Raw genomic sequence first — 22,764 nt, 5'->3', positions numbered from 1 at the left:
TCAAGTTAGATCGACACATTCCAAGGCATCCAATAGGTTTGTCAGAAGACATTGACAACTTTTAACATCGACGGATCACCTCGGAAGGCCTATAAGTAGTATCGCAGGGCCCGTTGGTTGTATTCGCAGACCTCCCAATATTATTCTGAAGCTATTTTGTACTCGTTGCTTGCTATACATGCCTGAAAACAAACATATTCATGATGTACGAACGTGGACGCCCGTTTTCAGATGATTTTGCCCCCGACTGGACAGCATTGGGCGCCTCGACCGCCAGCGGATCATCCATTGTTCCCAAAATTTCCATTTGTTGAAGTTTCCAACTCCTCAGAAGCCAGACTATGAAAGAACGCGTGCAATTAGAATGTATTGTGACAATGCAGACAGGTTTGAAGAAAAAAGGAACGTACTGGACACGAAAGAGGCAATATACATGACCCCCGTGAAAATCTGGACATTCAGGTATCCATCAACGCCAGATGTTCTCAGCATCAGACCAATCACTTCGGCACTGTTCAGCGATTTGCGTCAGTCACTGTGGGGCAGAAATGCATGGCCAAGTGAATGGAAGCTTACAAGGTGGCTGGAAGAACGAGAACAAGCCAATAAATTGAAAGAGCAGCAGGTAGTAGTGAGAGACCGACCACCTCAGCTCCAACGGGAGCCACACAAGGCCAGATGATGCCGGCAAACGCCCCGAACAGGGCGTATATGATCAACCCTGGGTACGACTTCCCGGCGAAGACCCACAAGAAGAAAGCAACCACGCCGGCGGTGAGCGTCCCGAGGCCAGCGACGTTGAGTCTCCCAACATGGTCACTGGCGAATCCAATGAGAGGTCTTCCAATGCCTTGCGATACTGCCAGCCCCAAATGAATTAGCATCTTGTATGTATGCACAGTTGTTTGAGCAAGAGAAGAGAAGTGGCCCACTTACAGTTGAAGATGGCGGCAGCCAGGGAACCCTGGCTGGCACTGAAGCCAACTTGTTGAGCATAGTCCGTGATGGAAAATACAACAATGACATAACTCATGAGAGAAAAGAAGCCCCAACCCAAGAATAGCCAATATTCAGGTAGTTTGAAGAGATCCAGATGGAAGGGCACATGCTTCGCCCCGACCGCCTTGTTGCGATCACGGAGGATCAAGCTGCACCCACCGTTGACCACAAACGCCACAATGGCGAGGATTCTGAAAGCCCATGGCAGCCCCAGGTTGGTTATCATGGCATTGGTGGCCAAGGAGTATGTGAGGCCACCAAATCCAGAGCCAGATGTCGCCACAGCGTTGGCAAAGGAACGTCGCTTAACAAACCACTGGGGCACTACACCGACTGTTGCTGTAAAACAAAACCCCAAACCAATTCCAAAACACACTCCTTGGCTTAGGATTAGGTGATATATGTGAGTCGAAAAGGAAGCTCCCACAAATGAGATGCTTGATGAGAGTTAGCATGGAGGCATTGCTGGATATCAGAGTGATCCGACTCACGCTTCGAACACAACCCCTATCCGAAACGTAGGTATGGTTCCAAACCTCCCTATACACCATGTCACCAGTGGAGAGACGAGCAGCGCTGAAAAGAGTGACAGGTGTCAGTCAAAAGCAACCTGGGTAAGCGAGCTGCTGTGTGGATGGACTCACAGATCGAGATTGAGAGACCGCCAACAAAAGCAAAGGCAAGCGGTGAAGAGCCAGCGATATCTCCAGAGCGCAAGTAATAGGCAAGAAACACGGCATATGATGAGTTTAGGCCCCATGTATGAGCGTTGACCAAGGCGACTGAGAAGACAACCATCCTAGAGAATACATTGTCAGATTGGCAGGAAGACTGATGGGAGAGTGCTAGCAAACTAACCAGCCATATCCACCTTCCTTGAATTCTTTCACTTCGGAAGAGTCACTTTCCCCTGTTATCTCTTCCTTTCCAGATCTCGTGGTTCCCTCAACATCGACCAGCCCAGTCTCAGGGGCTGACGTGCCCGGCAACCTGCCTGGGACAGGCGAACTCGGGATCATTGCGAAGGCTTGGGGAAGGGTTTAAAAAGCGAGCGAGAAAAAAACCAAGAGATTATTGGAAACGCATCCAGTTCATGGCAATTAATAATCGCTAAAAGTTGTGGATAGTTCAAAGACAGTACCAGCAACAAAACTAAATCAATAAAAAGAAGACGAAACTAGGAGCGACCCCTCATGCCCGATCAACAACAGACCGGGTAAGATATCCGCAAGGCCTGTCACCGGCCTAGGATGGGAATAAGGATGACAAACTGCGGAAAAAAAAAGATATCACCATACCGACTCGATACGTCTTAGTCAATAATACATGGGAGAATGCCTGGGACTCGGCCGAGGACGGGCACCCTGTTACCTGCTCTCCACCTGACAAAGGTCGATGGATTTGATCCTGGACAGTCCCAACCCGCCTCGGCAAAGCGGATCTCTTCAATGACACCCACATCCACCAGGGTGGTCAGTCTGGACTCTGGCATGGCAAGAGATGCCAAGCCTGGTAGAGCTAACGTCAGAAGAGAAGCTTCATGTATGTACACTAGACTGGCGGTTCCGATGAGGTATTCAAGGTAGAGAGAGTCATCAGTGCGGATTGGGCAGAAGCTGGGCTCCAAGAAACAAAGCTACTGAAGAATCCAGATTCCAACACCACCTCAGTCGGGAATAAGTGGTGCGGGGGAGGCGGGAGAGCCCGGCTGTCGGTGCTTGCTTGCCAACATGCAGTAGCACCAGCATGTGCTCTCTTGCATCTCTGCAACCGTGGACTGCTGTTGGGCAATGACAGATGTGTCCACTGCAGGCCAAGTCGGCCACTTCTGTCTGGCGCCCTGACGCCATTCGCATCATATTTCTTGACAGCAGGCAAGGCTGAAAAGGCTTCTAGGAAATCCCTGTTTCGCGTGATTTTTGTTTCTAAACTTTCAGCCGCCAATCGCCAACCTTGAACCAGGTACGTACCGGCTGCACGCACTCTTGGTCGCGGCATCTTCCAGGTTCTAGCGCTTGCCGAAAGTGGATGGTCGCCTGGGGAACCCCCGTTGTTTGTCACATTGCGTGGTCCAATGGCAGGGCCGAAATCTCGGTGCATCTCTGTTGTTCACAGCTCCAGACTGCAACTCTAGGTGCTTCGACCAGCCCTTTTCTCGCCCTTTCCCGCCCTCCCCCGTTCTTGACTCACCTCCAATCCGCCGACATCCCTGGCTCACCGGCGCACCCGCCGCCCTGCCTAGCAACCTCGTTGAAACACCGCCGCTGTATATGATAAACAACCAGCTATTGTAGTCCCGAGCATAAATTCACCTGACGTCTTGATGCCTGCCCTCTCCACCTGGTTTCCGAGACCATCTACACTACACTGGACACAGCACCGCAGCTACAGCTACTACGATCACAATAGTTTTATCCTTACCTCGACGACAACACCCCGAAACGAACCCCTACAGCCCCAGGAGGAGGACTGATGTTTGCACACAGTAAGCCCAGGGAACGGGGCTCTCCCCGGAAAGTGACGCCGCCGTCACCTTCGTACATGTCGAACGAGCAATTCGGTATGTGCGCATGCAATCTGGCGACTGCCGCCGCAACTGATGCTGATGAAATATGTAGCCGCGTACCTGGCAGACCTGCGCAACAACCGCATCAACCGGCCCGGCGGTGCTCGTCCTCTTCCCACCTCCCCCACAAAGCAACGAGATGTAGCCGGGCTACCCCCTAGTCGCCCGTCCGTGGGAGCCATGCCAGCTTCCGAAACATCGTCACTTCGCCACCATCATCACAACGACAGCCAGCAGCAAGGGCCCCACTCAGAAGTCAGCGGGATAGGGCCCTCCGCAAGTCTGCCGTCCATGTCCGCCAGTATATCATCAAGATTTTCAGCGGGAACCCGGGGGAGAGACTATTACCCGAACCGCCCGGTCCAGCCGTTGAAGCCGTCAGACGTCGTACCAAGTGCAACCTATATCGAACGGGGTCAGAGATGGATGGAAAAGGAGGAGGCGTTTTCGCTGCGGCAGGCTATGGAGGATATGACAGTCAAAGATGAGGAAGTAAAGGAAGATGGTGCGCCGGTTGCCGAGGATGAGGATGAAAAGCGGCTTTACAACGCTGCTCTCGACGAGGCTGCCGAGCTGGTATGGCAGCACCAGAATCCTGGCAAAGTGCCTCAGCCGGGCACCCCTTATCGATACAAATCCCACCTTCGCAAGGACAGCTATGCGCACGCACGTACGGCGAGCGTGGGCATGTATGGCAATGATGTTGCTCCAACTGGACTGGCGAGAAATTCTACTTCTGCGTCAGTTTCCGGCAGCTCGAGCGAAGGTGAAGATGGGCCTGCGTCTATCAGAAGTCGTTCGTCTTTCACCTCGGCTCATCCGGTCGACAGTGGGCGAGGAAGTCTCGATTCGTTGCGGGGGGGTTCAGCTGAGGCTCAGAATGCAAAGACGTACAACGGAGTCGCGGCTCCCGCAGGGCCTCGGCCAGCGGGGCGCCGTCGAAGCAGCCTCAAGAGAAACATCAGTGGCGAAGTCCAAAAGCCCTTTTCTGGTGATCAGATCTGGGAAGAACCCGACAGCCAGGAAGCTGAGCGTGCTGAAGATCCGTTCCCACAAGATGGGAAAGCTCAGGCCCTGCAGTCAAAGCCAAAGAACCCGTTAAACCGTGTGCAGTTTGCTCCCGAGGCACAATCGGTTGCGGTCACGTCTCCGCCGTCCCCCCAAAAGCGCATCAATAGATTTGAGATTCATCGCAACCCCCCAACCCAATCGAGGAATCCTGCTTATACCACAAACTCGCGCCCACAAGCTCCTGTGGTGCGTGAGGACGTGCCTCGAAAGCACGGTATCGAGGTTCGGAGCGACGAGATTCGGCAGGCCACCACTATGAAGCTCAAAGACCGTAGTCCAGCGCTACCCACGCCATCTGCCGTCAGTGACGTTCCGGGGCGACCAATCGTAAGCTTTGATAAGAATTGGAAGCCCCATGAGGAGGCTACTGACGATAAGTCAGACTCGACGAGGTCCGGACGAGGCATCGAAGCCCAGCATCCCGTGTGCCTCGTCCCCGGCCGGATCCTCTCCAAGCAGTCCAAAGAAGCCCAGCAGCAAGCGCCGCCGATCCCTTCTATTTCTGTTTCGGATGATTCTCCGACCCCATCGCCGCCTACGCGCCGCTCGCCGTTCCGCCGCCCACAACCAGCGCCGCCCACTATTCAAGTAGATGGGCCTGCTGTTCCCTCGATTTTGGTGTCGGACACCTCCTCGCCCGCTGCCCCGCCAGTTCCGTCCATCGTAATCGCGCCTGACGATGCCGATGACGGTCCGAGTATCCCCGTGATCGTGACCCCGGACGACAGCGCGAGTACGAATAATAGTGGCGGCTCGCGGCGGCCACTCCCCACTCCTCAACCAGGAGCGCCTCGTGTCAGGCAGGCTGCAGCCCGTCCTAGAGGACACTGGACTCCTGACCCTAGGCCCGTGGGCAGCAGGGCGACGGCTCGCTGCCACGAGTGCGGCCACTTCATCGAGGGCCGCTTCGTCTCACTGGCAGGTAGCTCAGAGCGATTCCACCCGCAGTGCTTCACCTGCTTTTCCTGCGGGACCTCCCTCGAGGCACTGGAGATTTCTCCCGAGCCAGATCACTATCGTGCCCAGCGCCTCGAGCGCATCTCTCGCCGCGCTGCTGGCGAGATACTCCCCGAAAAGCCGGGCGAGACGGAAGCAGAGGACGGCGACGAACGCTTGCGCTTCTTCTGCCACCTCGACTGGCACGAACTGTTTGCACCAAGGTGCAAGCACTGCAAAACGCCCATCATGGGTGAACATGTTGTGGCGCTGGGCTCACACTGGCATTTTGGTCACTTTTTCTGCGCCGAGTGCGGTGATCCGTTTGAAAAGGGCATGACGCACATCGAAAAGGACGGCTATGCGTGGTGTGTCTCTTGCCAGACGAAGCGCACAGAGCGGAGGGCGCCCAAGTGCCGCGCCTGCAGGAAGGCTGTCATCGGACAATACATTCGGGCGCTGGGCGGCGAGTGGCATGACGAGTGCTTCCGCTGCGCTTCCTGCCACGGCGGGTTTGACGACGGCCAGATTTTCCCCCAGGAGGGGCGTGGAGCGCCGGGCGAGACGGTTGTTCTGTGTACCAGGTGCATGGAGGCTGAGCTCAAGGCTTGAGGATTGATTGCATCCATGGGTGTGATGGGTGCCCTTTTATGGTTACATGATGATCATGGCCGATGAATCGTGTTTTTGCTGTTTTGTTGCATGGCTTACTTGAATACAGTGAGCGGGTCAAGCATCTACCTGTCTATTTTTGTGTTGGAATGGGGCTTGGGGTTTTAACGGAGGAAGGCATAATAAATCAAAGTCTGTCCCTAGATCTGGCGTTATTGACTTTGCAAAATCGCCAACATGAATTCTTTCTCACTTTTACATTCAGGAGGAGCAAGGCGATTGTTGTACTGCACAAGCAGAACTTTGCAGTCACAAAATCAGCAGCAAAAAGATCAGAATTATTGCAAAGTTGACTTTCCGTAAATTGTGTCATAGTACTACGCCCCGAAATGCGCCAGAATCAGAATCCTTCCACTGGCAAAAAGAACATCGCAATAGCCAGAGATGACAATCATCTCTGCCTTCATCAAGACCGGGCCGCCCAAGATAACACCATCCATCCCATCCGATGTTGACTTGTTCCCACCTCATTGGTACTGTGCCTGTGCACCAACGACTGTGACCACTGTTAAGCCATGAATGCCAATGCTCTCCTTCGCTCCGCTGACTCATCATGGAAATCTACCGCCCACTTATATGAGGTCAAGACATGTCCAGACGATTTTCCCAGTTTGCAGTGCCCCACAATCCCAAAAGGATCGGGGAAGAAAGGCTTTCTTGAATGTCTAGAGACCACCACCACCGACTTGTTCCTGGTGAACCTCGAGAGTGTCCCCATCCTGCATTTCGAGCTAAAACCAACGTAGACCAAATCGATTAGTGAACTGCCCTGCCCCAAGTATAACTGCAATGGACGAAGAGCATGAAAAGCCTGAAGCGTCCAGGGGCAAACAAACATACCGTATCTGGGGTGTCGGAAGGTTGGACACGCTGGCCTTCGAAGAGAAACCTGACCGACTGGATGGTCTTACCCTGGCGTTCGCAGAAGGCAGTCATCAGCTTCTCCAGCTTGGTGCTTCGTTTGATCTTGAAGAAGACCTCGTTGTTGTTGTCGGTCACCTTGATGTTGAGGTGCTCGCTGCCACCCTGGGGGACATCGGGGCCCTGGCCAGGGGAACCGTTCTCCGCAGCGTCGGCCATTGCGAATTCTTGAGAGGGGTTGGTTGTCGTCGGTGAGAAGGTGAGCTGTGAGCGTGGGAAATTAGCCCTTCTTGATTCGAAAAATGTCTTTGTTGGGCTGTGGCAACTCGGATTGTGTGGAAGTGAGTGGAGGAGAAGTAGGCTGCTCGGAGGGGCGAGTTGCAGATAATGGGCGACTTCGGGAGATGGGAAGCGCGCGTGCCTAGGGGTGCCTGTGCCTGTGCCTGGAGAGGAACGGGAGCTGCCCTGGGCGCGAAGTCGCCTACGGGATGGAGGGGCAGAGGAAGCGCTTACGACGTACCTGAGCGGAGTGTCGCGGCCGATTTGGGATTCACCTAGGGGATGTGAACCTTTCAGTGATCGATGGTTTGGACGAAGGGGGAGATGAGTACTGTGGAGGAGAGGAAGTAATCGGAAAGCTGCACTGTGAACTGACGCTGGCGACAAAAGGTGGGATGTGGCGGTTCGTTTGCGCGGGGCGGTTGTTGCAGCTAGGCAGAGGCTTGGTGGGGCTCAAGTTGAATTAAGGTTTTGGGGTTAACTGACGGGCGGGAAGGAAAGCCCAAGCAAGACATAACATCAACCCTACCTAGTAGGGGCTTTTTATTCAAGCAGAAAAACTCTCCAGCAGTACAATAATCCAGAAGGGATCGGCGAGTTGGGGGCTCTACATACGGTTCCCAAAGTGCCATGGTCCGCTGTCTCACAGCGGACAGCTAGCGGCTCTTTGATTTATGACAGGGATCCTGACATCATTGTTTCCACTCTACTTAAGGATTAGGAACCACGCTGATGCTGTTCGCCAAACTGGCAACCCTACCCCGAACACCTGAAGCGTTCTTTGAATACCAAACCCTTATAGCCCTGCGAACACGGCGCCATATCTCTTAAGATGGTCGGGCTGCCTTACTCTCGAAATTCTAGAAAGGCGGATGTTGACGTTCCAAACTGCAGGCGCTTGAAAGAGATCTCCAAACTGATCCTCCATGCCACCCACGCGCGGTACGTCTGACCCTCCCATCACATGGGAGTGGTTGAAAGAGGACATATGCTGACTAAAAACCAGTGCGCCATACAAAGTGAGCAGGCTATGTAACGTGTAGTTGAGGCTCACGGCCCAGTAAACCATTGTAGCTCACAGGCATCACAGATTGTTTGACGCGGAATGGATTTGACGAAGCCAAGTGTACAAGATATGTCGATGCCCTCTACGAATGTTGCCAGGCATTCTACAAAAAGAACGGCGACGAGGCAACCACGGTTAGCTGCCCGAAGGCGAGCTTGTTGAGGCTGAAGATGGAGCAGAGGGAGAAGGCGAAGCAATAATACAAATGGTCAAGATATCAAAATGTATCACACATCCAATGCGTCCACCTGAACGCCCTGTGAAGGTGCAGGTAACTTATGAGGAGAGTGCATATTTACTCTAGGCGATCGTTGAGCGCGCGAGAGGCCGCGTGGACCTGAACAAGAACTGAGGCCTTGTTCCGAGACTCTAAGACGAATGCCAAAGACATGAAGAAGAAAAGAGGAAAAGTCCAAAATTTTCTAATCGCAAAAGCTTTTTCTAGTTCGCTGAGTTGGGTGGGGCCCAGGGCGAGCGCGAAGCTAGAGCCCCTGTACGGTCCGTGCTTATACTGAGAGTCTGGCTCAAGAAGCTTGGCAGTCTAATAACCGGGGAGCTCACTCTCCAGGGCTTCGACGCTGCTCTCAAGCCCGATTTTTCGAACGGCATTGACGCGACCGCGTCCAACAGCTCAAAGGACCACCACCATCGATACCCACCCTCCAGGGAGATAGGTAGATTACCAACACATTACTGCCGCCAATCTCTCCGAAACCACCAATTGACCCCGGCGCTGAACAGAAAATTCAGTCAACGCCCAACATTGAGCATACGATGCAATAGACTTTCAGACTGTTTGCGCAAGATCCACCTCACTGCTCCCAACAGACCACAGTAAGACGAAGCCACGGCCATTCGCAGACTGGGCAAGACTGTGTGAATCAGAGACTCTTGCGTTGTATTATTTCAACTTCATTATCCCATCGGCGTCATGGCGCCTGGATTTGTGAGCAATTCCATGTGTTCAATCTCGAGCTGGTTGAAACGTTGCTGACAGCACCCGCTCGATAGAATTTTCCATCCATCTCCCAGGAAAGCTCCCGGGCTAGCTCGGAGAGTCGACTTCGAGGTCAGAACCCTTCTCCATGATGCAATTCCTGTGTTTCATCTAACTTGAGTGCGCAGAACCGTCACACCGCGAAATGACCGACCTCGAGTCTACCTACCGCCATAGCACCGTCCGAGTCGGGAACGACGTCGATTTCTTCGCTGCTGAACTGGACCGCTACAACACCGATCTGAGAGGCAGGTCGAACTCTGAGAAACGCGAACAAATCTTCAAACTGCTCGATTCCTACTACAACTATGCACGGAACAGAGTAGACAGGTTGCAAGCAAGTCAGGCGGGAGGACGAAATCGGGGCGCTGTTTGGCAAAGACCAGGCTCGGTGGATATGGATGTGGACGAAGTTGAAGAAGGCCATTTTTCTGTCAGCGCTGAGGAGGTGCGACGGGCAGAGGAGGAGGCACAAACCTGGGATCTCTTACGGCGCATACTGCCTTTCCGTTACCAAGATTCAGAGCTCGTCGAGGAAAAGAACGGCAGGAATCCGGTGCCCCAGTCGCGGAGAGAATGGTGGGAGGAGTTTCTGATCACTGACTCTGTGGCCAGAGAGAGGAAGATCGTGTTGGAGTGGTTGCAGAACAGCGCCACTCACGGACCACCAGTCGATGTGGTTGTCAGCGAGCTCCAGCACAACGCCGAGAGGGGCGACATCCTGGCACATGGCTGGCTTCATACACGCCACAAGATCAAGCTACAGAAGAGTGTCAATGGGTACCAGGGTGTGCTTGACCCTAATGCTGCCACTTCCCAATCCCACCTTGGCTCAAATATTCTCGTTACCCAGCTCGATCCAGACGCCGTCACACGCCAAGGCCGAAAGTTAGAGCCGCAGGACGAGTTCTTCGAGCGGGCCATCTGGCTGGGATGCTTTGAGATGCTACGCCGGGGGTACTCCATGTCTGAGATACGGGACTGGTGCGCAGAGAGGACGGAACTGTGGAGAGCAGCTACAATCGCGCCGCTGCCACTTTCAAATCCCCAAGATGAAGAACAATTTGACTTTGAGCCAGGCTCGCTCGTGCTCTGGAGAAGGATGTGCTATGCAGCTGCTCATGATGGGGGAACAAGCGAATACGATCGGGCCGTCTATGGACTTCTTGCTGGCGATCTTGAGAGCGTTGACAAGGTGTGCAAATCGTGGGATGATAAGCTTTTCACCCACTACAACGCTCTTCTCAGGACACAGTTCGACATTTTCTTGATGAAGAAGGGCGGCAAGGACTTGGTAGAGATTGCTGCGCGTTTTCCGGCCTTCAACGCTGTTGTTTACCACGGTGAGCCGGTCACAGTTGCGAAGCGCCTCGTGGCCAGTTTGGAGAACGATCCGAAGACTAGCAACGAGGCTCTGGGGACTTCCAAGTCGCTCCAAGCCGCCATTGTTGCCAACGACCTGGGCCGGTATCTATTCCATCAAGGTGTTGTGCTTTCCAAGAAGGCGAATGCCAGGGCAAAGTCAAAGCTGATCCCAGAGATCAACTTCCCCATTTCGGAGCACATCAACGAAAAGAAGTACGTTGGGCTGGGCGATTACGACGGGTTGAGGACATTGGCTCATGTCCTCATCATCGTCAACACCCTGGATAGGCTCAGTGACTCCAAGAAAGAAAGCGGCCACAAGGCAATTCGTCACGCCCAGGAGAACATTCTTACCTCCTACGTCAGCTACCTTCGACTCGCCAACCTTGAGGAGCTTGTTCCCCTGTACTGCTCCAAACTCCACGAGGACCGTCTATACGAGGTGCTAGGCAGAAATCTCATTCACATTGTGGGCGATGAACCCCGTGAGCACCAGCTGATCATCATGACCAAGTTGGGAGTCGACATAAAGGAGTTTGGTCGAAAGTTGCCCCTTATCTACCTGAACGATGTCAACGACAAGTCGGTTCGATGCGATGTAAAGGGTCACTTCAAGATTCTGGAAGAGGGGCCGGCCACGCTGAAATATGGTAGAATTGTTCGACCGGATTTCATCGGGGATGACTCCAACGACATGGAGGGAGAAAGCGAAGAACTCATCCGCACTCTGGAGTGGCTCATAATGGTCCCGGGGCTGTTCTTGGAGACATGCACCTACGCCATCCGGGTTTACAAGTACTTCTTGAGTAAGTTATTCCTCCACTAATTTTCAGTTGCGCAAATGGATATTAACCCTCCGTAGAACGGGCCGACTTGCGTGCTGCCCGCGCCCTCAGCGTCCGTGTTTCCGGGCGATACATCGCCATGGAGAAGTTGACGTTCATCACCTTTGTGGACCAAAACCAAGATGATGCCCACGGGTGGTTTGATGAGGTCGCTAATCACGATTTCAGTGAAGCCTTCCTTCAAGAGTGTGGCGTCAGCAGAGACAGGCTTCTGAATGTTGTCAGAAACCTATGGGAACTTGAATGTCTCGTCCGAGCACTGGACTCAATGGAGACATTGGCTTCCATGGCTGGTCTCAGCAGAGAGTATGTACCCAGCCCACGTCTACTATTGATGCAACACCGACCTTGCTAACTATGATCACTATAGTCCATCCCACCCCCCTGCGCGCGAAATGTGGACTCAGGCCGTTAGCGACGTGCGCAATGTTAAGAACTGTATGCAGCCGGTGCTGAACAACTGGTTGATGGTCAGCAATGAAGTCGACAACGACTTTCAGGACCTCCGCGAGGCCTATATTCCCGAGACAGTTATCGCATACATCAGCACCCTCCATTTTGCCGGCGGCGCCGTTTCGCGCGACAACTTCATGGAATGCATGGACTTGGCTGCTCTGATTGCCGAGAAGGACTCAAACATAGCTCAGGAGTTCATCAAGTCTGGGAGGATGAAGGAGCTTCTAGAGTCTTTTGCAGCATGCAGCAAGGCGCTGGCTGTGTCTACGGCTGAGAGCAAAGGCAAGAGCAGCAAAAAACACCGCGAGCTTGGATGGTATGTTCTCCTCTGTTCTGCTTCCCGCAGTGTTTCGATCTGTAGGTCTCATGCTAACTGTTCATAGGTCGAGGGAGCTTTGGTCTATCAAGCCATGAGGGGAGACTGATAGAAATGACATCCAATAAGGGATGTGTTTTTGAGCGCAGAGCTTTGTCAAGTTGGCGGTCTATTGATGTAAGAGGTAATGCAACGTGTGGGTTGGGAGCATCTGGTTGGTTGGCGTTTGGTTCGTTTTGATTCCCAGGTAGAGAGCAGACGTTCTCGCACCGCTTGCGAAAGGGGCAGCGATGATAACAATAAAACGATCAGGACAATTTCTTCAACAGGATGTGGCAAACTAATGCTGAATTAGTTCTGGATGTGTGAGTATGACACCGTAGACTATGTTGATCCTACTCCAAATGCCCCCACAATTTACCACCATTGGCATTAGCATCTCAAAGAATAGCGAGTGGGTAGCTAGCTGTGCGGGGAAGTCAAGGCGGCTTCATTTTCTACTCTTCATGTCTCCGTTCATTTACACTGAAAAGCGCACTCGTGATACCCAAATTTGTTTTTGCAGCCCCAATTCAAGATGAACCGTCCCAGATCTAGCAACGGCGACGAAGCCGACAGACCCAACTTAAACAACCTGAACGCTAACATAAGAGATAAGACACCACGCTCCACCGCCCCTACTAACAACGACAACACCACCACCACTGTCGTCGCCAGCAACAGCAACAAGATCCCCTATGGCCAGTACCAAATCGACATTTACTTTCAAGCCCTAACGGCGGGGAAGAAGCCCGTCACCACCACCGATCCCGACAAACTTGAACAGCAAGCCCGGGAGGCGATGAGCCCCCAGGGATTCAACTATGTGTTCGGAGGGGCAGGCGAGCAAGCGACGATGCACGCCAACCGGCTGGCTTTCCGGCAGTGGAAGGTCATACCCCGTATGTTGAGAGACACACTGCCTCGCAATCTAAGTGTGAAGCTGTTTGGCAAGACATATGGTATGTATTCTCATTCTTCACACACCACAGCGATGGGATTTTCATGAGGCCAAGGCAGAAGAAAAACAACATCAGCTAACAAAAGACACCAGACTCCCCCATCCTCATGGCCCCCATCGGCGTGCAATCAGCCTACCACCCCGACGCAGAAACCGGCGTCGCCAAAGCCTGCGCCGCCCTCAACGTCCCATTCATCTACAGCACCGCATCCAGCACCCCCCTAGAGGAGATCGTCGCGGCTCTAGAGGACACAGGAGGCCCCAGCCCGCCCTCACCAGAAACAGAAGAGCCCGCCCCACCGGCGCCGGCGGATGATCCCGCAACGGCAGCATCAGCATCAGCATCAGCAGAAGGAAAAGACCCAGGACCAGCCAGACCGCCAACCTCGTCCGCTTCCACCCTAGTCCCTGATCCCAAGCCGTCCAGGTGGTTCCAACTCTACTGGCCCGTCGACGATGACATCACCGCCTCTTTGCTCTCCCGAGCTCGGGTAGCTGGCTGTGAGGTCTTGGTCGTAACACTGGACACCTTCACCATGGGCTGGCGGCCCCTCGACCTCGACACAGGGTTCCTCCCCTTTGCCGTCGGGGAGGGCAATGCCGTCGGATTCAGTGACTCGGTGTTTCGGCAGAAGTTTTCTGACAAGTTTAGCACCGGCGAAAACGAGGCCCAGGTGGAGGACAACATCATTGCTGCGAGCCGGTATTGGGCCGGGGAGGTCTTCTCGGGGCACGCGCACAAGTGGGAGGACCTTGCCACCTTGAGAAAATTGTGGGGGGACAGGCCGATTGTGCTCAAGGGGGTGCTGAGCGTGGAGGATGCAGTGTTGGCGGCGAGAAGTGGAGTTGACGGGATTATCGTGAGCAATCACGGAGGGAGGCAGCTGGATGGGGCGGTGCCTAGTTTGGAGATGCTCCCAGAAATTGTAGACGCCGTGGGGGACCGCTTGACTGTCATGTTCGACTCTGGAATCCGTACAGGGGTGGATGTTCTGAAAGCACTGGCCTTGGGGGCAAAGGCGGTCCTGGTTGGCAGACCGGTGATATATGGTCTTGGAATTGCAGGGACAGAGGGAGCCAAGCATGTGCTGGCTTCGCTTTTGGCTGACGTGGACCAGTCTATGGGACTCCTCGGGGTGCAAACGGTGGGTGAGCTCAACAGGAGCATGCTCAGAAAGATAAGCTACGGCGGTGATGTCAAAACATCGCTCTAGGCAGGTGAATACAAAAGGTGCCGCTCCTCATGGGCCGATCGGCAATTCGCATTCATTCAGCCGCTGGCTCATTCCTGCCCATGGTGCTACGAAATGTCAATATTGACAATCTTGATGTCCTCCGCTGGTTTCTCTTTGTAGGTCTTGACATTTTCGATCCTGTGGATGACATCAAGACCTTGAACGGCGCGTCCAAATATCGTGTGCTTGTTATCAAGCCATGGCTGTCTTCAGTCAGTACCAATTTGCCAAAAGAAAGGGGTTGCATTACAACATACTGTTTTCTCAGTGGTAATAAAGAACTGGCTCCCGTTGGTATTGGGGCCAGCATTCGCCATACTAACCGTGTATGGCTTGTCGTGTTTCAATGTGCTAAATTCATCCTCGAACTCTCTCCCCCAGATACTTTCACCACCGGTTCCATCTCCCAGAGGGTCACCACCCTGAATCATAAACTTACGAATCACACGATGGAAGATGGTGTTGTTGTAGTAGCCGCGTTTTGAATGCGTCACGAAGTTCTCCACGGCCTTGGGAGCTGCATCCGGGAAGAGTCGAATATGAATATCACCGTATGTGGTGTGGATGACCGCCGATGTGCCCGTCTCGGCGACCTTCTTTTGCTCCGTCTTCTTTGCCCCTAGAATCGTGGGTTTCTCGTTTTGAACATCTCTGGTTGACTTGGAGAATTCCTCGTCATTGGTGAACATGTAAAACCGGACCTTGCCCACGCCCGTGGTGATCAATATGGGATCCCTTGTTTCGGATTCTTGAAGAAGCGGGTTGCTGGATGCCGCCATGGCTATCGTAGTGACCCCCTTCTTCTGAGGCTGACCCTGGTAGAGGGCCAGTGCTAGTGGACGATAATGTTCCTCCCGGCCGTACACTTTTACCACTTTATTTGTGAATGTATTGAGCACCTTGACACCCAGGTAAGAGCCATAGAGGAGAAAGTGACCAGATTCATCGAAGATGAGGTTGAATTTGTCGCGGAGAGCTGGGGATTCGATTTCCCGTTCCGTTGCTAACCGGCGACCAAACTCGACTGGATCAAGCTTCTGTATCGCTGTTCCAGCTTGTTGCATTTCCTCAATGACCTGAAGGGACTCATCATAGGTGCGTTGAAGCTTGGCTGAGGCAAAGTCGAAGAGGCGGATTTTCCTGTCAGGGAAGGATATTGTGGCGAAGCGACTCCCATCTGGCGATAGCGTGAGCGAGGTCGGTATGGATTTTGCTTTCTTGAAGTCAAACAGATTCGTTGAGCTCTTGTACTCAAAGACGTTGTCAGGCTTTTGATAAGATCCTCCGGGCTGCCAGTATTCAATCATGCCTCCCTCATCGACCGATATTACGCAGTCGTAATGGTCGTTGAAAGCCATCAGGGAGACGGGGCTGCGGTGAAGACCGGTGATGGTATGAATAGGGGTCAGGTTTTCACCCCGTCCGTCGTAGATGTGGATGCCAGGCTTTTGGCTATCATCGGATATGGCTAGCAGAGGAAGAGAAGCGCCTTTCTTGTGAACCCAGCATACACACCGCGGCACATACTCTAGCTGGATAACAGCTAACAGATCAAATGTCATGACATCGAACAGCTTCACCGTCTTGTCGGGGCCGGCAGTTGCAAAACTCCTCCCATCTGCGCTGGTCGAAACAGAGCGGATCTCCCCCTGGTGGGCCTTGAACTCCTTCACGAACTCGATGCCGTCGGCGACCTTCTTCCAGAACTTGACTACGCCATCCACAGACGATGTTATGAGGAACTCGGTCAGAGGTGTCATGGTGAGAAATGCCAACTGCTCTTTGTGCATCAGGGACTTGGAGTAACGGGTCGACTTGGGGAGGGCTGAGATGTAGAGCTTTTCGTATGGCAGAACACGGCGCTTCTTTTTGGGCGCTGAGGCGGACGGCAACTGCGGTCCCATGTCATCGTCTGAAGAGCTATCTGAAAGACACTTTTAGCAAGCGCAAAGGAAGCAGTGGCTGTGGAAAATAAATAGGGCAACACTCACCGGAACCATCATTTTCTGTGAATTCTGCATGGCTGCGCTTGTTGGACTTCAAGTCCTCATCGTTGGTGTTGTCCGCCATGTTGGAATGTCGTATGGGAGTTCCTCCCCAGGGATGACGTCTGATGGCGATGGTGATGGCGATGATATAGCCAAGCCAGTATGGTGGTTAACAATTTCTGGAGAACGCGAACACTTGCGTCGAACGCGCATCCAAATCGGGCATCGCTTCGTCCCGCCAGACGATGGAGGTGGGGGGTTTGTGCCAAGGCGCTAGAGGCTTTGGAAGCCGTGGGGAAGCTCACAACGCTAAGGGCACCCCTGACTTGCTGAAGGTCATGGCCGATAACCGCGGACATGAGGTGCACTATGACTTGTGAACGTTGACCCTATGGTTCATGGCATCTGCTCTGCTTGTATTCATCCGTTATATCGTTGTACACTTTCGTTCGGTAGCTGGCAGTTAAATCTGTTTTACTACCACTCCTTTGCGAGTACCTTCCGTTTGCCTATCCCCCTGGGTCTTTTCTGATCGAAATCGATGACGTAGAGAGGGTCCATCACACACTCTTTGATCACCTCTTTCTTGCTTCGATCCACATTTCGATAAATATAAGGAAGAGGCCTCTAAGGAATACCGAGGTCAGAGGGCATTTAATTTCAACCGTGCATCTTGCTCACCCGCTCAAATAGGTACGGAATGGCAAACCAACCCCACCCTTTACAACGGCTCTCCTCGCCTTCCCGGAGCTTCTCAGCCCTTGTACATGCCATCGGTCTTTTGTCATACTCGTGCAGCTTTTGGTACCTTCAGCAGTTCCCAACCGAAATTCACTTCGGGTTTGGTGGTGACTTTCAATTTCTCAGTACATTACGTTCCACACAAGAGGATGAAAAGGGAAAAGACTGACAAGGGGAACAGCCATCATTGGGCTCGCTTTAGCGACGGCAACGTTTGCCTTTGGCCTGTTGGCCGATCTCACTCTGAGCCCTCGGCTCTTTGGCATCAAAAATGTTCTCTCAGTGTGTTCAACACCCTTGGAGGTTCTGATCAGCATTCTGTACTGGAGCATAAGTGCCATTGACAAGTCCCTCCTTTTCCCACCAGAGTTCGCACTTCCATTCCTCCCAGATTTGTGAGAGTGCCCACGACCCATTGAAATGTCCAAGCTAACTCCAACTTTCACAGTGGATTTCATGCGATGCCAGCCGTCATGTTAACGATGGATCTGATACTACTCAGTCCTCCTTGGACCATCAGAGTTTACAGTGCTATGGCTCTCAGTACCTGCTTGGCATTTCTATACTGGGGGTGGGTTGAATATTGCTTTGAGCAAAACGGATGGTACGGTAACTCTGCAGACACAGGCAAAGCCTTGTTGCAATGACTTCTGTGTTGCTCTTGTCTGACCATGTCGTGAAGGTACCCGTATCCCATGTTTGAGCTGCTCAAAACTTGGCAGCGAGTGATTCTCTTTTCAGTCTCAGCCGGGCTCATGACGACGAGCACACTGGCTCTAAAGTGGCTGTACGGTAAGATCAACGGTATTGAACAGTTCAAGAAGGAAGCTCTTCATCCCATCAAAACGGATTGAGATGGTGAGTTCAGAAGTCGGGGCATCCGTACCTGTACAGTTAGCATGTCGTTGGGCGGGATGTTCCCAGCAAGACGATAGAATTCCAGGTCCGACGTCGGCGAGTGGAACCTGTTTCGAGCTCCTGCCTGCCTGCAGTTCAAGACCTTGGAAGCGATGTGGGTGGGGTCATGTTGAACCACCCTTTCGAGACCTCTGAAGGACCAATGCCTGGAGGTGAATTACACACATTTCACCCTGCTGTTCTCTGGTTCCCCCATTGTTGATGGCTCTGTGCCTTTCACTCGCGTGTCAGAAACCTGTGGGTGAACCAAAGCCAACTCAGGGCCCAGTGTCTTTGACGTAGTTCTTTGTCGAATGCAGAAGCGATGCTAGGATAAGCCGAGTCTCTTCTGATGGCTTGTAAGTCAGAAAACGGTACATAGCATATTGCCCCACTTTGACTCATTGGGGTTTGCCCCTCTCAAAACTCTATGGGAGGGGAGTAGTTGAATTGACCTCGAGCTCTTTGACCGCCACCGGCGAAAAAAAGATTCATGCACCCTTTGCTCTGCAAGACAATCTTTCCTCTGCAAAATATCTTCTAGCCTGTGTCAAGTTTCACCCTTTTTTTCTCACCAATTGAACCGGACCATTTGAGAGACAGACACAAAGCGCAGTCATCCATCATGTCGGTATGTTCAGGCCACAGCGCCGAGAAACAACAGGACTACGCTGACTCACATTGTTGCGTAGGGTTTCTACATTGAGAATAAGAATGTTGGCAACAAGGCCGAGAGCGAAGACTGGAGGAGTACGTGAGCCCAAGACTGAAACGTCGCATATGTCCAGCAAACGCTGACCTCGTTCAGTTCGCGGCTACAACCCGTTGACACCACCCGACTTGCTCCAACACGAAATTCCCCAGACTGTCGAGTCTAAGCGCACCGTTTTGGAGGGCCGTGAGGAGGCTGTTGCCATTGTCAACAACACCGATGAGAAGAAGAGGCTTCTGGTCGTCATTGGACCCTGCTCTATCCATGACCCAAAGGCGGCGCTTGAGTACTGCGACATGCTGCTCAAGGAGAAGGAGAAGCACAAGGACGAGTTGTTGATTGTTATGCGGTCCTACCTCGAGAAGCCACGCACTACTGTGGGATGGAAGGGCCTCATCAACGACCCCGATATCGACAACAGCTTCAAGATCAACAAGGGTCTTCGTCTGAGCAGACAGCTCTTTGTTGACCTCACTACCAAGGGCATGCCCCTTGCCAGCGAGATGCTCGATACTATTAGCCCGCAGTTTTTGGCCGATCTCTTGAGCGTTGGTGCTGTTGGCGCCCGCACAACTGAAAGCCAGCTTCATCGCGAACTGGCTAGCGGTCTCAGTTTCCCTGTCGGCTTCAAGAACGGCACCGATGGAAGCTTGGGCGTTGCGGTTGACGCGATTGGGGCCGTCAAACACCCCCATCACTTCCTCTCTGTGACAAAGCCCGGTGTCGTGGCCATTGTCGGCACCGTCGGCAACGAGGATTGCTTTGTTATCCTCCGTGGTGGCACCAAGGGTACCAACTACGATGCCAAGAGCATTGCTGAAGCCAAGGCGGCTCTCGAGAAGGCCGGTCTTCGTCAGCGGTTGATGGTGGACTGCAGCCATGGCAACTCCCTCAAGAACCACAAGAACCAGCCCTTGGTTGCTGCCACGCTGGCTGAGCAGATTGAGAAGGGCGAGGAGGGTGTTATGGGTGTCATGATTGAGAGCAACATTGGCGAGGGTGAGTTATCACATGAACAGTTGACGTTGATTTTGCGAGTTGCTAACACTTAGACAGGTAACCAGAAGGTGCCCAAAGAGGGCAAGGAGGGCCTCAAGTATGGCGTGAGCATTACCGATGCCTGCATTGGTTGGGAGGAAACTGTCTCTGTTCTCGATGTGCTTGCCAATGCGGTAAAGAAGCGGAGAGAGGTTCTCAGCCAGAAGAGCGCCTAAGCTGAGAGCGGTTGAAGGGTTTAAAATGGAGCTTTGTATACAAGGAAAAGGCGTTGGTTTTTGATATGGGGCGTTTTTGGCGTTTCAAGTGTACAGGAAAAGTAGTTGTGTTTAGTGATATCCTGGGTGTGAATGATGAATGCGGCGGTATCGGTACGGATATTCTCTGTCCAAGTCATGACCTCTGACGTTGATGTCTGATGTTTGATGTTTGAAGCCCCATCCAGGAAAGACGGTGGGTACGGAGTGGGAGCTTGGGGACTGAATTGCACAAGCCAAGCCCATAGCACCCGCAGCCGGGCGAGGAAAGGCTGGCGGAAAAATTGATAGGCCGTCAGCACTGCTGTGATTGGCCGGCCAATCAGACAGCCAGAGTTCCTAAGAATCCCGAATTTGAGAATCCTGACTGCGTCGACCATCACCAGCCCGAGCCACCAACCTCAAAACACCGACATTGGCAGGCCAATTGCCTTGTCAGATCACCCACGATACCCCCCTAAGCTCCGCAAGGTGTGCCCACCATGCTTGCGAGGTCCTGTGTGCGCCCGATGCGCGCCTTCGCCAGCGCGAGAAATGGCGCCGTGCAGATTACCAAGGTATGTTTGCCCAAGACAAGTGCCAGGTCCCGTGGTGGTATGACATGGCACCGACGACATCGCCCGCCGAACCGCCGCCTCCTCCAATTGTCCCGACGAGGGAAGCCCCGGCCATCGACCCGGACGAGGACGAAGCTGTTATGTGGCCCGCTGGAAGCTAATCGTATTCGTCTCCCAGCGCGCCGCTTCCTCGAGCTCCGGATCGACTGCCGAGTCGCCGCTCCGCTTGAACATCGCCGCCGCCGCTGCCACCGCCGTTGCTGCCGGCTCTGTCGGCTGGTATTACCATCTCTATGGCAACTCTCATGCCATGACGCCTGCTGAGGAAGGGTGAGTGGTTGATCGGAGGGGCCAACCCGTGTTGCCGTGGGGGCCGAGGTTATTCGTCTCATGTTTGAGGCATATTCGACCGGCTTGGACATTACGGCACCACGAGTTGGGATACAAGATCGCGAAGCTTACTGGCGACATAGTCTCCATCCCACCAAGTACCCCTGGGTTCACAACCAATGGTTCAAGACCTTTGACCACCAAGCGTAAGCTCTCCAACCCCCCACCATCCACCCCCTGTCCCTACTAGCTCCGACAGCATGGCTTACATGGGATGTCTTGCTCGCACACAGTCTCCGGAGAGGTTTCCAGGTCTACCGCGAGGTCTGCGCCTCGTGCCACTCTCTCAGCAGAGTGCCCTACCGCTCCCTGGTCGGCACCATCCTGACCGTTGACGAGGCCAAGGCGTTGGCTGAGGAGAACGAGTACGACACCGAGCCCAACGACCAGGGTGAGATCGAGAAGCGCCCCGGCAAGCTGTCCGACTACCTCCCCTCTCCTTACCCCAACGATGAGGCTGCCCGTTTCGCCAACAACGGTGCCCTTCCTCCCGATCTCAGCTTGATGGTCAAGGCCCGCCACGGTGGCTGCGACTACATCTTCAACCTCCTCACCGGCTACCCCGATGAGCCCCCTGCCGGCGCCCAGGTCGGCGCTGGTCTCAACTTCAACCCCTACTTCCCCGGTACCGGTATTGCCATGGCTCGTGTCTTGTACGATGGCTTGGTCGAGTATGAGGACGATACCCCTGCGACAACTTCCCAGATGGCCAAGGACGTTACCGAGTTCCTCAACTGGGCTGCTGAGCCCGAGATGGATGACCGCAAGCGCATGGGTATGAAGGTTCTGGCGATCACATCTGTTCTGTTCGCCATGAGCGTCTGGGTTAAGCGGTACAAGTGGGCCTGGCTCAAGTCGAGAAAGATTGTCTACGATCCTCCCAAGGAGGGCAAGACCAACATCCGCCGCTAAATTCAAGCGAGGCTACAGGAAAATGAAGCTTTGCCTCTATTGTTTGTATCATATACTGCTACGGTCTCCCAGATCCCTATGTATCGCGTAGACGAAAAGGAAGGGAAGGAAAAGGCCTCAGAGGAAGATGGAGCAGCGGGGAAGTGTGATGGTGTGTAAATCAAATGTCTTGGTCTCAATACAGCTAGACTTTCCTTGTCGTTCAGCATTGTGGTCTAGAGTTTGGCAGGACCAAAATGGTTGATGATGACAGGAAATATGTGTTTCTGGTGGTTTAACCCATGTTGACGGTTGAGATGATGCACCAAGATAAAGTGATACCACCTCCCCACGTAGACCCGCATCGACGACACTAATCAAGTTGGCTCGGCGAACCCTCTTGTGACCGGCGACCTCACTTTGTTTTGTTTATGTAGGTTCTTTTACGTGACGAGAATCAACACTCGATCTGTTTCTCTCCACCAATTATTCCCTCTTACTGCCCACCTAATACTGACTGGTATACCCACGCTGGGCATTGTTCCAAAACGGATCCTCAAGTCACCACAGCCAGAAAAATCCCAATCAATAATAATCAACTGCTGCACTCACCAAGCGAACTTGTCATAGCAGACGAGGTGCTTTCGGGTTTAGTCTTTCATACCGACCAG

At 53.3% G+C, this 22,764-nt stretch overlaps 10 protein-coding genes across 10 annotated transcripts; 7 read left to right on the top strand and 3 right to left on the bottom strand.

Moving 5' to 3' along the window:
* Positions 1-172: 172 nt before the first annotated feature.
* On the bottom strand, positions 173-2,018 carry PODANS_1_12640 (uncharacterized protein; the record flags this gene model as incomplete). The annotated part of the gene is made up of 7 exons (XM_001908900.1): positions 173-339; positions 411-511; positions 577-859; positions 937-1,436; positions 1,491-1,575; positions 1,644-1,798; positions 1,858-2,018. 7 exons carry the CDS (start codon positions 2,016-2,018, stop codon positions 173-175), a joined length of 1,452 nt encoding a protein of 483 aa, XP_001908935.1.
* A 1,453-nt stretch (positions 2,019-3,471) lies between these two features.
* Positions 3,472-6,184, top strand: PODANS_1_12630 (uncharacterized protein; the record flags this gene model as incomplete). The annotated part of the gene is made up of 2 exons (XM_001908899.1): positions 3,472-3,559; positions 3,618-6,184. The coding sequence occupies 2 exons, from the start codon at positions 3,472-3,474 to the stop codon at positions 6,182-6,184; spliced, it is 2,655 nt and encodes an 884-aa protein (XP_001908934.1).
* A 725-nt stretch (positions 6,185-6,909) lies between these two features.
* On the bottom strand, positions 6,910-7,324 carry PODANS_1_12620 (uncharacterized protein; the record flags this gene model as incomplete). Its single annotated transcript, XM_001908898.1, has 2 exons — positions 6,910-6,975; positions 7,085-7,324. The coding sequence occupies 2 exons, from the start codon at positions 7,322-7,324 to the stop codon at positions 6,910-6,912; spliced, it is 306 nt and encodes a 101-aa protein (XP_001908933.1).
* Positions 7,325-8,216: 892 nt separating this feature from the next.
* On the top strand, positions 8,217-8,650 carry PODANS_1_12610 (uncharacterized protein; the record flags this gene model as incomplete). The annotated part of the gene is made up of 3 exons (XM_001908897.1): positions 8,217-8,219; positions 8,279-8,326; positions 8,459-8,650. 3 exons carry the CDS (start codon positions 8,217-8,219, stop codon positions 8,648-8,650), a joined length of 243 nt encoding a protein of 80 aa, XP_001908932.1.
* Positions 8,651-9,592: 942 nt separating this feature from the next.
* PODANS_1_12600 (uncharacterized protein) lies at positions 9,593-12,527 on the top strand (the record flags this gene model as incomplete). Its single annotated transcript, XM_001908896.1, has 4 exons — positions 9,593-11,618; positions 11,675-11,963; positions 12,028-12,429; positions 12,497-12,527. The coding sequence occupies 4 exons, from the start codon at positions 9,593-9,595 to the stop codon at positions 12,525-12,527; spliced, it is 2,748 nt and encodes a 915-aa protein (XP_001908931.1).
* Positions 12,528-13,006: 479 nt separating this feature from the next.
* Positions 13,007-14,643, top strand: PODANS_1_12590 (uncharacterized protein; the record flags this gene model as incomplete). The annotated part of the gene is made up of 2 exons (XM_001908895.1): positions 13,007-13,430; positions 13,523-14,643. 2 exons carry the CDS (start codon positions 13,007-13,009, stop codon positions 14,641-14,643), a joined length of 1,545 nt encoding a protein of 514 aa, XP_001908930.1.
* Positions 14,644-14,729: 86 nt separating this feature from the next.
* PODANS_1_12580 (uncharacterized protein) lies at positions 14,730-16,734 on the bottom strand (the record flags this gene model as incomplete). Its single annotated transcript, XM_001908894.1, has 3 exons — positions 14,730-14,849; positions 14,922-16,588; positions 16,656-16,734. The coding sequence occupies 3 exons, from the start codon at positions 16,732-16,734 to the stop codon at positions 14,730-14,732; spliced, it is 1,866 nt and encodes a 621-aa protein (XP_001908929.1).
* A 618-nt stretch (positions 16,735-17,352) lies between these two features.
* On the top strand, positions 17,353-18,247 carry PODANS_1_12570 (uncharacterized protein; the record flags this gene model as incomplete). Its single annotated transcript, XM_001908893.1, has 4 exons — positions 17,353-17,518; positions 17,575-17,788; positions 17,842-17,997; positions 18,076-18,247. 4 exons carry the CDS (start codon positions 17,353-17,355, stop codon positions 18,245-18,247), a joined length of 708 nt encoding a protein of 235 aa, XP_001908928.1.
* Positions 18,248-18,915: 668 nt separating this feature from the next.
* PODANS_1_12560 (uncharacterized protein) lies at positions 18,916-20,216 on the top strand (the record flags this gene model as incomplete). Its single annotated transcript, XM_001908892.1, has 4 exons — positions 18,916-18,921; positions 18,983-19,040; positions 19,099-20,001; positions 20,059-20,216. 4 exons carry the CDS (start codon positions 18,916-18,918, stop codon positions 20,214-20,216), a joined length of 1,125 nt encoding a protein of 374 aa, XP_001908927.1.
* A 521-nt stretch (positions 20,217-20,737) lies between these two features.
* Positions 20,738-22,114, top strand: PODANS_1_12550 (uncharacterized protein; the record flags this gene model as incomplete). The annotated part of the gene is made up of 4 exons (XM_001908891.1): positions 20,738-20,812; positions 20,991-21,142; positions 21,286-21,348; positions 21,436-22,114. 4 exons carry the CDS (start codon positions 20,738-20,740, stop codon positions 22,112-22,114), a joined length of 969 nt encoding a protein of 322 aa, XP_001908926.1.
* Between the last annotated feature and the right edge of the window lie 650 nt (positions 22,115-22,764).

This window comes from Podospora anserina, chromosome 1 (assembly GCF_000226545.1).
Source record: "Podospora anserina S mat+ genomic DNA chromosome 1, supercontig 2".
NCBI classification, from domain to species: Eukaryota; Fungi; Ascomycota; class Sordariomycetes; order Sordariales; family Podosporaceae; genus Podospora; species Podospora anserina.
Note: the sequence above shows the minus strand (reverse complement) of the source record. Positions and strands in the feature narration are given on the sequence as shown.